The 13,491-nt window shown below is 42.8% G+C and overlaps 1 protein-coding gene across 1 annotated transcript in view; it reads left to right on the top strand.

Moving 5' to 3' along the window:
* Positions 1-13,491, top strand: part of LOC139530510 (ALK tyrosine kinase receptor-like) — a 745,539-nt gene that overhangs the window by 242,718 nt on the left and 489,330 nt on the right. Inside the window, exon 3 of the mRNA XM_071327001.1 lies at positions 2,701-2,856. Coding sequence (XP_071183102.1) covers positions 2,701-2,856 — 156 coding nt within the window. The remainder of the gene's footprint in view (positions 1-2,700; positions 2,857-13,491) is intronic.

Here is a 13,491-nt window from a genome sequence, read left to right as displayed (position 1 = left end):
ACGTGCATGAGTGGTAAGGGAGTCATAGTGCACAAGTGTGCTTTTGCATTCGTTAATGTGTGTGGTAAACGGGAGTGAAAAATGGGAGAAACAGCCAAATGTACAATAGCTCTGTGTGTGTAAGTGTGTTTGTGTCTGCTGGAGAGTGAGTCATCTATAAGATAAAAGTATATCTGTGAGTGCAGAGAGTAATATTTGTATATTTAGATATGTGTGCATAAGACTGTCTTGCATACATTTGTCTGCTAGAGTGCGAGTCATGTATAGCAGATAAGAGTGTCTGTAAGGGATGTTTCTCTATTTCAGTGTGTGTCTGTGTACAGTGGGGTCTGAAATTATTGACACCCTTGATAAAGATGAGCAACAATTACTGTATAAAATAAATCATACTGAGCTATATTGTATAAAAAAAAGGAAGTTGTATTACTTTATATTAATACAGTTGCTCAGAGAAAGAGATTTTGTTTAACAAGTAATACTTTTTTATCTTATTTTTTGTACTGACACCCCTGTTTTCCATACCTTTCAATAACTCACTTTGCGAGAAAACGGCAGTGAGCCTTTTTCTAAAATAGTTTTTGAGCTGGAGAACACATTGGTAGGGATCTTAGACCATTCCATCACACAGAATCCTTCCAGATCCTTGATATCCTTCAATTGCACTTATGGACTGCCCTCTTCAATTCAAACCACAGGTTTTCAGTGGTCCAATCCAGACTGACATGGCCATTCCTAAATGTTGATTTTGTGGCCAATTAACAATACTTTTGGGATTTTGTGTGCTTGGGGTTATTGTCTTGATGGAAGATCCGCTTGAGTCCAAGTTTCAGCCTCCTGGAAGAGGAAACCAGATTTTTGGCAAAAATGTCCTGGTACTGGGTAAAGTTCATGATGCCGTCGACCTGAACAACGGCTCCAGGAGCAGTGGAAGCAAAAATTGCCCCATAACATCAAAAGTCCACCACCATATTGTACAGTAGGCACGGGGTTCTTTTCTGCTCACGCATTCTCATTTCGACGTGTGTGTTGTAACGGTTTTGACTTGACTTGAGGCTATTGTTTGTTAGGGGTGCCGGTTAGGTCGTGCCCACCAGAGAAAAGTTTGTATTGGTGTAGACTTCACTGACAGATGCAACCAACTCATCAACAAAAGGAGAAATCAAAGGGCTTATGTAAAAGTCACTGTTGTAAAATACGCTATGCAAAAACCTTTAAACATTGAAATAAATAACTTCAAAAACAACCGTGCTTTTTTTGCGTTGGTTGTATTACCAAAATAATAACTTAAGTTCACTTGTAAATGTCCCTTACTTGGGGGGTATAAAAACAGTCTGCCCGGTAAATGGGTGAGTGAACCCCAAGTGACCTCAGTCATGCAATTGTCCTCAAACAGTGCATAAAACGAGTACCATACTGAACTCAGGACCATAAACGCTCCTGGCCACACAACAACACACATTTTTGGGGATTCACAATAGGCCTACTGTAACAGCAACTTGGTATAAAACCCACACAACATGTTGTAAATCACAAGGAGAGTAAATGAACTACCGTATGGCAGAAGTTGTCAGTCAGCATTTTCACTTTCACACCAATTGTATGGCTTGTGAATCCCCTATCTCTAGTGTATACAGGACAGTTTATATCACACAGTATACAGTCGTACTCATGCTGAACCACCCTGAACCAAAGATAAACATCTATGGATGTGCTTCCATCTAACGATGTTCACTGATGCAACACGAAACACCTCAGTTAACAGACTTTACAGCTATGAGGTCATGTTTTGTGTCTGCCGCCACAGCATGTTGTGTAAAGCGTCCAGCAAGCCAGGACCCCTGAGAGGTGATTGAATGATAGGCTGATGGATTCACTCTGGCTTGGGGCTTTTTTGTACAAGAACCCATGGTGAGAAACCATTTGAAACTGATCGAGCACTCCAAAAGACAGATTGTCAGTTACCTAAGCCACAGGGACATCTCTGTTTCTCTGCTGGTGGCCATCCTCTCGGGAGGGAACAATTCATTTATGGATGGATGGATGTAGGTAGGGAACGATGGAAAGAGGGAGGGAGTGTGCACCACCACTGTTCAATTTTCTGTCTGAGTGATACTTTGCTGAATGGTTTGTTATTGTAATAACATCGGATTGTTCGAACATCCATAGGTGCATGCTAACCTTCCCTGGAAAACAGCAATTTGACTTTGTGGATTATGCAATACCTCGCAGAGAAGAGATTGTTGCCGTGTGCGCTACAAATGGAATTATTTCTGAAGCAGTTGCCTGTTGCCTTTGTGTTCACTTCCAACAATAATTTGCATAGCCTGTGTGTCTCACAGATAATTATAATCTGCCACAGATGGTTTTAAACTTTACAGAATAGCTCTCTTTTGAAAACCTACTTCTCATTTTGATCTCCATACTCCTCATCTTCTGCACTTCTACATGGGGTACATCTCAATACTCGAAAGCAGCTTCCTCTACTCGCCTCCTTTCCTTGATCCAAACTGACCGAGTGCAACAGTGGACCTCCAGCCATATTGCTTTCATCCTGTATTTTCAGAGCAGTGCTTGAAAGAGAAGGCAAGGGGAAGGAGGCCACTCCAGACTTGAGATGCAGCCATTTTGTTTATGATTTACGACACAGTTCGCCCGTAGTTGCTACATGCTGTGAATTGACTGTGTATCATCTTCCTTTAGATACCGGGTGCCCCGGCAACAGGAAGTCATGTGACCACCCGCAGCCGGAGGATAACCCGGATTTCACGTGGAGCGTGGTGGCGGCAGAGAACCCCTGGGAAGAGGGGAACGGGAGGATGGAGAAGAAAGGAGGAAGTACACAGGGCTGGGAGGAAGGTAAGAATGAAGGTATCGCAACTCCGAAGCGGGGAAGTACCTTCTCCATCATTTTCTCTGTCATTCAGCAACTTTAAAATGACACAGTGTCCATATTAGGCCAGCCTCAGTCTCAGCAGGACTTACTGGATACATTGTATTTCATACAGAGGTGACAACCAACACTCATACCTAAGAGTATTTTCAGAAATGCTGTGTGCTGGTTCAGGAATCACTCTATTGGAAAAGCTGCGTTTGTGTTTGTTTTACAACCTTGGTTCAACAAAGACATTTGGTTACGGTGGTGCTACCGGAATAGATGTTTTCAATGTTAGAATACTACACGAGGAGAACACAAAAGGACAAGGCTGAAGGTACAAGGCTGAAGGTAAACAGAGATGCTTTTAACTGGGTGAAACCTTCAGGTAGAATATTACACGACATGCATCAAAACTTAGACTCTATTTCAGAGTGTTATTGATATACAGTGCATTTGTAAAATATTCAGACCCCTTGGCTTTTTCCACATTTTGTTACGTTACAGCCTTATTCTAAAATTGATTAAATCGTTTTTTCCCTTCATCAATCTACAAACAATACCCCATAATGGCAAAGCAAAAACTGAAATATGACATTTCCATAAGTGTTCAGACCATTTACTCTTTACTTTGTTGAAGCACCATTGGCAATGATTACAGCCTTGAGTCTTCTTCGGTATGGAGCTACAAGCTTGGCAACTCCTGTATTTGGGGAGTTTCTCCCATTCTTCCCTGCACATCCTCTCAAGCTCTGTCAGATTGGATGGGGAGCATTGCTTCATAGCTATTTCTAGGTCTCTTCAGAGATGTTAGATCGGGTTCGAGTCCGGCCTCTGGCAGGCCACTCAAGGTCTTTCAGAGACTTGTCCCGAAACCACTTCTGAGTTGTCTTGGCTGTGTGCTTACGGTCGCTGTCCTGTTGGAAGGTGAACCTTCGCCCCAGTCTGAGGTCCTGAGCGCTCTGGAGCAAGTTTTCATCAAGGATCTCTCTGTATTTTTCTCCGTTCCTGACTAGTCTCCCAGTTCCTGCCGCTGAAAAACATCCCCAAAGCATGATGCTGCCAGCAACATGCTTCACCGTATGGATAGTGCCAGGTTTCCTCCAGAGTTCAATCTTGGTTTCATCAGACCAGAGAATATTGTTTCTCATGGTCTCAGAGTACTTTAGGTACCCTTTGGCAAACTCCAAGTGGGCTGTCATGTGCCTTTTACTGAGGAGTGGTTTCGGTCTGGCCACTCTACCATAAAGGCCTGATTGGTGGAGTGCTGCAGAGATGGTTGTCCTTCTGGAAGGTTCTCCCATCTCCACAGATGAACTCTGGACCATCGGGTTCTTGGTCACCTTTCTGACCGAGGCCCTTCTCCCCCGATAGTTCAGTTTGGCCAGGCGGCCAGCTCTAGGAAGAGTCTTGGTGGTTACAAACTTCTTCAATTTAATAATTATGGGGGACCTTCAATGCTTCAGAAATATTTTGGTACCCTTCCCCAGATCTGTGCCTCGACACAATTCTGTCTTGGAGCTCTACGGACAATTCCTTCGACCTCATGGCTTGGTTTTTGCTCTGACATGCACTGTCAACTGTGGGACCTTATATAAACAGGTGTGTGCCCTTCCAAATCATGCCCAATCAATTGAATGTACCACTAGTGGACTCCAATCAAGGAGTAGAAACATCTCAATGATGATCAATGGAAACATGATGCACCTGAGCTCAATTTCGAGTCTCATAGCAAATACTTGTGTAAATAAGGTATTTCAGTTTTTTGCGAAAAATTCTTAACCTGTTTTCACTTTGTCATAATATGAGGGTATTGTGTGTAGATCGATGAGGACATTTTTTTATTTAATCAATTTAAGAATAAGGCTGTGACAAAATGTGGAAAAAGTCAAGGGGTCTGAATACTTTCCGAATGCACTGTATCTCCAAGGAGACAATTCATGGTGAGAATGAGTGAGTCGTTTGCAACTCCAGTAGTCTGTATCATTTCAAACGTGAGTACAAAAGCACCACTATTCCCAAGCCTCAGTCATGTTCTTAGCATAGCGTTGCGCTTGTAAGAGGAGAAAACTCATTTCCAGAGATGATGGTGAGAATGGAGGGTGTGCCCACTTCCTTACATGTTCTAATGATATTTATCATGTCCCCTCAAACATCTTAAGAGATGGGTCGAGATTTTTTTTTTAAAAGGCCACGTTAATCCATAAAGTATAGAGAGGGAGACGCTCTACAAAGCCTCAGTCAGTCAATGCATCGCCACACTCGCCTGATAATGTGTTCGGGTTCCGTAAAGTCTTTGAAATTGCAAGGTAACGATAGCAACAATGGAAAAAACCCAAACAAACGTAATGACAAAATCATCAAAGATAATGTCTCGTATATATTTAACAGCGGATACTTTCTGATTTTGTTTAGCCACAGTGGACCAGAAAGTTAGACATAATACATTTCGTTTTGGTGAAATGCTGAAGCCACAACAGCATGTGGTCGGATAGGAAGCATAATAATTCATTCTTACTGAAATAATTGTAGCACCTGCCTCAAAGACAGTTGAACGTAGGGCTTGTGCACAAGGCAGGGATTTTAAATTGTAATAATACACAGATAAATTACACGAGGGTGATCAAATTAACGTGATCTGACGTTAAAGCCACAGACGGCTCAACAGTTAGCTGTTCAGGCCCGCTCTGTCTCTCGCTTCCCTTCCACCACTTGCAACCTGGCAGCAGCAATCAACGTCATCTACACGTGGGTAACAAAAAAAGGAGTGCACCATACATGGCTGAAGGTCAAAATAAGCACAAAGGAAATGTATGTGCATAATCACCTCAACTCGTCAGATCAGGCAAATGCGGTGGGCGTGCTTTGAATGATTAGGCGTAGCCGCTGTCTCAGTACATTCCACCGGCGCCTGCAATTTATAGGGACGGAAATAAGGGCCGAAAAGTTGGATGAATAGGATCCGGGAAATGCACAAGCTATTTCCTCTTTCGTTATTCTATGGTGAAGTTAAACCTCGAGGCTGTCGCACTGCATCGCCTTCATGTGGGAATATAGGGAACCTGCGATACTGGCTAGCTGCTTTTAGGTGAGAATAACAGGTGACCTATCACACAGGCATTGATAAAGCAGGGAGGTGGTTTTTTGGGACAATTGCTTTGGCCTACATAGACTCACTTCTATATCTAGCACTAATAGTACGGGCAACCCACTTTAAGACAGCACACGTCTTAGACTTAGTTAAACTACCTAGAGGTTCACCAAAGACCTACTGACTTGGCACATGCAAAGCCTACACGTAATTGAAGCCTATACTGATTTGCTTTGCCCTGGTGTAAGTACTCTTAAACAACATCTAATCCTACTCTCCGACTCTTTATCCACACTAGCAGGGCTTAGCATAGCATGCTAAGTGACTGCACTGCACCCCACTCTGCCCCCATTGGTGATGAACAGGCATATTAGAGATGCGGCTAATGACAATAGCTTGGGGCACCGATGCCTTTGGCCAGGCGATTAACATAGGGGTATCATGGGGCAGAATTGTTGATTAAGGCTGTGTGACTGCAAAGGCTGGGTCCAGTGTCAGAGGGCACCAGGAAGTGTTTGTCCACAGTGGCAAACAGGTGGCAATGGGAGACATTGGCACAAATCATAGCAAGGCTGGAGGTGACAGTGGGGAAATCTGCATAGCCGGTCAACTGAACCGTGCAGCCATCTTTGAGCCCAATATGACTCGTCTCCTCTGAGACGTGGCTGGTGTGGCGACCAGCGCAGATTACAAATTAATCCCCTCTGTTAAGGTGCAGAGATTTAGAAGAAATCAAGCCCGATGAGAAAGACAATTATTTTCAAAGCGCTTGGCTTCTCCTCGCGACCCCTCGATTCGAGAGGGCCATTCTCAATTCCAGATGTCTACCCCCCGCTGCCACTGCGGAGGATTTGTGTGAATATGATTACACATGGATTTTTGTTCACACACGCCGAGGTGAAAAAGCATCAGCTGGCCCAGAGGGGCACCGGCAGGGGGGAGATATCCAGTAGGCTGCTTGTTTGCCGTGGCCATTGATTTGTTTGTTAGCAACAGAGTGCCCCATAGCCAGCTTTGTTGTTTTGCGATTCAAAGTGTCATCTGGAGTTTTTGAATGGGGGCAGGAGCACAGTGTGTGACTCCTCAACCTTGTTACGACAAATGGGAAGAAAAACAGAGCGGGAACTAGAGATAGAGGGGGGAGGAAGGAAGCAAAGTTGGGTGGGTGCATCTATAACAAAACATCTCTTTTCCTCAACCTGCCGTTGCTGTTTTACTGTTTACCTTGAGGGCAGAACCAAGGAGATGGAATAATCAAACACCACCCCTGATGATGTCCTCAGGCATTGTGAGGTTTTTTCAATACAAAGAGCCTCAAATATCAGATCACGGGTATTGTGGAAATATAGCATGTGAACTTTGAAGGGGCCTTTTCTAGGGAAACAATTATCCTGGACTCATTGAAGCTGTCCTAGTATGGATACTGTGCTAGTGCAAACAGGTTAGATCAGGTATCGAGGTTAGAGTTTAGGTTGGATTTGGGTTAGGGTTAGGGATGAGACACATTATTGTTATGGTATAGGTTAGGATTGACATACCTGCCTTGCCTACCAGACACACGCGCATGCATGCACACAAGCACACACACACACACACACAGACACATGCACGCACACGTACACACACATTCTTGTTTGCATGCAGGCCTTTGCATCTTTAAAAATGTAATAACTTACCTGCCAATGCAGTGACATTATCAAGCATTACTTCAGATGCCAGACACACACTCACTTCTTCTGTTTGTGACACATACTAATACAGTTGCAAGCAAATAGATTGACTTAGCTTGTACCATTGGGAGATAATAAATGATTTAGTGAAGCAATTATCTTCAAAGGGAAAAGCAGGTCGTCAGGGAGTACATAGAGCAGACGATGCAGCAGCATTATCTCAAAGGCACAATTTGGGGATGTAGTTCTCTTGTACATTGATTTTACTAGCTCTTGTTTTTTGCTCACAGACGCCAGAAACCATTCCTCTGAAGTCTAAATAAGACACATCCAAAGTTCAAGTGAAGGTTGACGGTATCTGTTGCATATGATAAAACTATCTCAAAGTTACACGGCTCCTGCATTGCTTTCAAAACCGTCCATTCAAATGGGTCTCTAGGGTAAACTGCCCAATTCGATTCCAGACGAGCTCGTATTGATATTGGCACCACTCTCACTCTGGCTGGTAATTAATGTACAAACGATGTATCCATTTATTTACTTGTACTTCTTTTTTTTAACCAAATGTTGTATTTCCTCATCCATACAATAAATTTAGAGGGCAAACTGTTTTGGTCAGGCAGAGATTTGGCTCCCCCTGTTGAACCCGTGGTGACCCTTCCCCTGAGAGGACCTCTCATTACAACAGCTGTCGAACTGGCTCAATCAAAATAACTCTGTCATTCCCTTTATTTAATGTACCTTTATGACTGATATCGGCACGGTTAAGGTTCTTCTAAACCATCACAACTGTATGAATTCTTTGTTATTGTCATGATGCTGTCACTATGGTTGCTCCCCTCTAATACACTGTTTTTCAAACCTGGTCCTGCAGACCCACAGTGTGCTGTGCTAGAACAAAAGCCTGCACACAAACATACTTAATTCAGCAAATCAACTCATTATCAAGGTACTGAGTCATAACAAAACACTGCATACTGTGGATCTCTCGATTGAGGGAAAAGGGACGCTAGACTCTAAAGCTTTTTTGTGTGAACAGAACTCGTTCAGCCACCATTCAGCACCCTCCCTCTCCAATATACCATCAATTGCCCAAGGAGACGACACTATACCCTACAGCCGCCAAGCATTATAAAACTCTGAGCTATTGCAGGCCTTGTTGAGATTCTACTTGCAGCTGTACACTCTGTGCCTAGTGATCGAGGTCATCTGTCTGAGGTGATTTTCTCTCAGAAAGTAGAGGGGCAGCAAAAAGCATTGCTGGGCTGGCAAAAGAGATGACAATTGGTGTTGAGGGGGTAGCTAGCTACTGGCAAAAGGGAATTGTTGCTTTGGGGTCTTGGCTGGCACATGGCTGGCACTTCATTCATCTTCATCTGCTGCTTTGTCAGCCAAGAGTTGAGCGGCATAGCTGTGTCTGCACAGTCACTTTATTTGTACACCGGGATGAGAAAGTAAAAGAAAACGTGTCACTGAGTGGAAAGAGTTGGTTGAGTCATATTCTACACTCAAAGGCCTCGCGGTTAGAGAGTAACCTTGCTTGAATCATATTGTACATTGTTTGAGTCATCATATTACATACTGTACATTCAAAGACCTAGTGAGGTGACGGTAGCTTTTTAGGAGGGTTGCTGGTAGGAATTCCAAGCTGCTTGGAAAAATCTGGTTGTATTTAAGACGACAACTGGAGGGTTCCTGGCATTAATATCCCAGGTGCAACCTACTGCCGTTGTGCCCTTGAGCAAGGCACGTAACCCCTAAAACTGCTCCAGGAATGCAGTTATGCGCTGCGGATGATAATTTTCTGCTCTCAACCCGTCATGCATGTAATGCGTTGGGATGGGTAATGTGGCAGCAATTACATTTCTGTGAAAATCGATAAATAAATATCTATCCTATTTAAGCCTAGGTCTGAGGAATGGACATTTGAATAAATATCACACAAACAGTCTAAATATCCACTAACAGTGCTTTTTAATGTGTTAGTCTGGGAAGTGGCCAAAGACAAATGCTAAAGTATGTGACATAATATTTTACATAATTTTGAGATTTGCAGGCCAAGACAAGGAATTGCAAGAGCGTGAAATACAAAAACATTTCATCTTGGCATGAATGGTGTCACTGATTGATGAGAAAGATTGGCCCAATTTGGTCTGATATTGACTATTGTAGAATCTCTCATTGCTAAGACCAGAACAAATGCAGCTGACCATGGACGTTTGGGTAATCAATTAAGTCCACTGACAGAGTCCAAATGACTGCTTTGGTGGGGTAGGAGGGAACTAGTGGGGGTTAACACCTCGCACCCTGTTGTAAATCACAGAGAGAAGATTCAGGTTTCCCTCCCCAAATTCACCAGAGGAATTCCCTCCCCAAATTCACCAGAGGAATGTGACTTTGTTTCACAGACTTTTCCCGCCAAAACTCTTAACACGTTCTAAAGCAAATACTGGAACAATATTTCGAACATAGAACGTGGGGAATAGTCAGAGGCGGTCTAAAGAACACTAATGTCATAGTGTGTGTTATTTTGTGATGTCATTAAACATTTTATAAAGGAAATACTGTAACTTGGAAAGTATACATACTACATGTACGAAGTTTCCATCCTGCTATGAAAAATTATGAACGTGTTTTTGTTTAGAGAGGGATGTGATTTTAGAAACTATAAGAGGAAATTGTTTCTATAACTGTGCGCAGTAAGTAGTCGCCATCCCTTGAGTGAGGTCAGAGAGCGTGTCAGCCTGTCAGAACAGTCCCTTTTGAACGAACTGTATAAAATAATGAGTTAAGAATTAACATATCAGACCAGAGAGACATAGATCTGCAGCTCACGTTTAAAGTGGTTTGAATTCTGAATCTCAACACGAGGTAGAGACAATAAAGTCACCTCCCGTACAATCACTGGCACTACACGACAAGTCACCAGATACCGGACGACTGCAGAGGAGAACAACAGAGAAACCCCTTTTGGACAATCATAGCCTTACAAGCGTGCTGCAATAAGGTCCAACCCCCTTTCCAAGGCTGCCCGGTTAGGAGAGATACACGGCAAACAAAGGCATTTTCACGTAAATACAGTTGAAGTCCGAAGTTTACATACACCTCAGCCAAATACATTTAAACTCAGTTTTTCACAATTCCTGACATTTAATCCAAATAAAAATTCCCTGTCTCAGGTCAGTTAGGATCACCACTTTATTTTAAGAATGTGAAATGTCAGAATAATAGTAGCGAGTGATTTATTTCAGCTTTTATTTCTTTCATCACATTCCCAGTGGGTCAGAAGTTTACATGCAATCAATTAGTACTTGGTAGCATTGCCTTTAAATTGTTTAACTTGGGTCAAACGTTTTAGCCTTCCACAAGCTTCCCACAATAAGTTGGGTGAATTTTGGCCCATTGCTCCTGACAGAGCTGGTGTAACTGAGTCAGGTATGTACTGTAGACCTTGCTCGCAATCAAATTTTCAGTTCTGCCAGCAAATTTTCTGTAGGACTGAGGTCAGGGTTTTGTGATGGCCAATCCAATACCTTGACTTTGTTGTCCTTAAGCCATTTTGCCACAACTTTGGAAGTATGCCTGGGGTCATTAACCATTTGCAACCAAGCTTTAACTTCCAGACTGATGTCTTGAGATGTTGCTTCAATATATCCACATAATTTTCCCTCCTCTTGATGCCATCTATTTTGTGAAGTGCACCAGTCCCTCCTGCAGCAAAGCACCCCCACAACATGATGCTGCCACCCCCGTGCTTCATGGTTGGGATGGTGTTCTTTGGCTTGCAAGCCTCCCCCTTTTTCCTCCAAACATAACGATGGTCATTATGGCCATACAGTTCTATTTTTGTTTCATCAGACCAGAGGACATTTCTCCAAAAAGTACGATCTTTGTCCCCATGTGCAGTTGCAAACCGTAGTCTGGCTTTTTTATGGCAGTGGCTTCTTCCTTGCTGAGCGGCCGTTCAGGTTATGTCGATATAGGACTCGTTTTAGGGACCTGTTTCTATTGTATTAAGTGTGTATGTTTATCCTGTGTAACCATTTATTTAGCTAGTAAATAAATAATTAAACCAATTTGTGTAGTACTGAATCATAAGTAAGGCTTGGGTTTTTTCAGATGCAAGGAGGTTGCGACTGTTCAGAATGATGATATGATACAAGGTTATGATTAATAAGTTGACTGTTTATAGATGTGATAGGTAAAGACCTTTAGAGTTTAATTCCGGAGATGGTAACTCTTTAAAGAACCTCTCTCGTGTTGCCCCAATTCCTAATGAGTTAATAGTTGCATGATTCATTTAATTGGGTTACAATTAAACATAGTTGGTTGATTAGATAAATTCCAGTCATTAGATTAATGTTATAAGTCAAGTCAGGTCAAAAGCATTTAGAGAAGTTGAACATCATTTCTTTAAAGCCACTGTCAACTCTTCTGCTCTTACTGACATTCACATGATTATGTTCAGGTTAGTCAATATTCATTTGGATGTTCAGTCACTTCAGTAAGTTCTGTAAAAAATCTACACTAAAGTCCTCTCTGCACTTTACTGAATTATTATTATGTTACTGAACTTCCCAAGTTCCCACGGTTACGTTTAGGTTAGTGAGCATTTGTTTGGAAGTTTAGTCTCGTTTAGTCAGTCATGTAAAAGATAGACACCGAGTCTTCAAAGTATGATGCGAGAGTAGAAAAAAAATGTGTGACCAGACTGCCGGCTCCCAGGTTTATTTCCGCCTCTGCTCTGTGAGATTATGTCTGAGTTGATCGATGGTGCTCCAGCCACACTAAGAACAAATTACCCCTAGCTTCCGACTATTGTTCTCCCCAGAAACTGCTCCTATTTGGGCAAATAATTAAGAGGTATTACTTTGGATGGGAGGCAATTTGTTTCGCTTTGCCGTTCGGCACTAGCTCGCCCTTGCATTTCGGTGAAGCGCCGGCCATCCACCTCATCAGCCTCCGCTTTCTATTTTCATGACCTGATAGGGCGGGCAGGAACAGGACATGCAAACTAGTGCCGGTTGACTCAGTATCTCCATGCCAACGTGCTTGGATACATGGCAGTGTGTGGTGAGGATGGTTTGCTACGTTCTCCACATTGCTACATTCTCTGCGATGAAAGTGAAACCAACCTCTCCAATCACCAGAAAATAGGTGATGAAAGAGAGAATGTAACAGTTGGATATACTTGGTTGAGGGTAATTCTGGCTAAAATTGTGCCAGTTTCCCAGACAGATTATCAGAACTAGTCCTGGACTAAAAATCACTGTCAATGGAGTGTTTAGATTCTCAATTGAGTATGCTTTTTAGTCCAGGACTATGTTTAATCCGTGTCCAGGAAACCGGTCCTTAAAGTCTATAATAAAAGCTCTGATGACATAGTGTACCATGACAAGACAGTGGCAAACCATATTAGCGCATGTTGACATGCATAATCATTCACTCTATAAAGGTTTAAAGTGCTGCATTTGGAACTTACTCCCTCCTATATGGAATGGGAACATCTGTGCTAATGGCAACTACACACAGATGGGTGATATGATTAGTTTGTGGGGCTAAACATTAAGTGACCCACCATAGACACCAATGAAGCTTTGCTCTTTGCCCCAGACGTGTACATGTTCAGCAACGGTATATAGGCTCACTCACAGTGGGGTTGGGGTCAATTCCGTCCATTCAGAAAGTAAACTGAGATTCCAATTCTTATCGAAAAGAAATGACAAAAATGAGTGGCAATGGAATTGACCCCAACCCTGACTCACATAGCACAGTGGAAGAGCTGTACTTCCAACAATCTTGAGAGCTATACCTCAGAGAGAGATGCTTGCATTCAAAAGCTTTAGACACCAGATGAC

This window comes from Salvelinus alpinus, chromosome 9 (assembly GCF_045679555.1).
Source record: "Salvelinus alpinus chromosome 9, SLU_Salpinus.1, whole genome shotgun sequence".
NCBI lineage: Eukaryota > Metazoa > Chordata > Actinopteri > Salmoniformes > Salmonidae > Salvelinus > Salvelinus alpinus.
The sequence above is the reverse complement of the archived record's forward strand: the minus strand, read 5'-3'. Positions and strand labels throughout refer to the sequence as shown.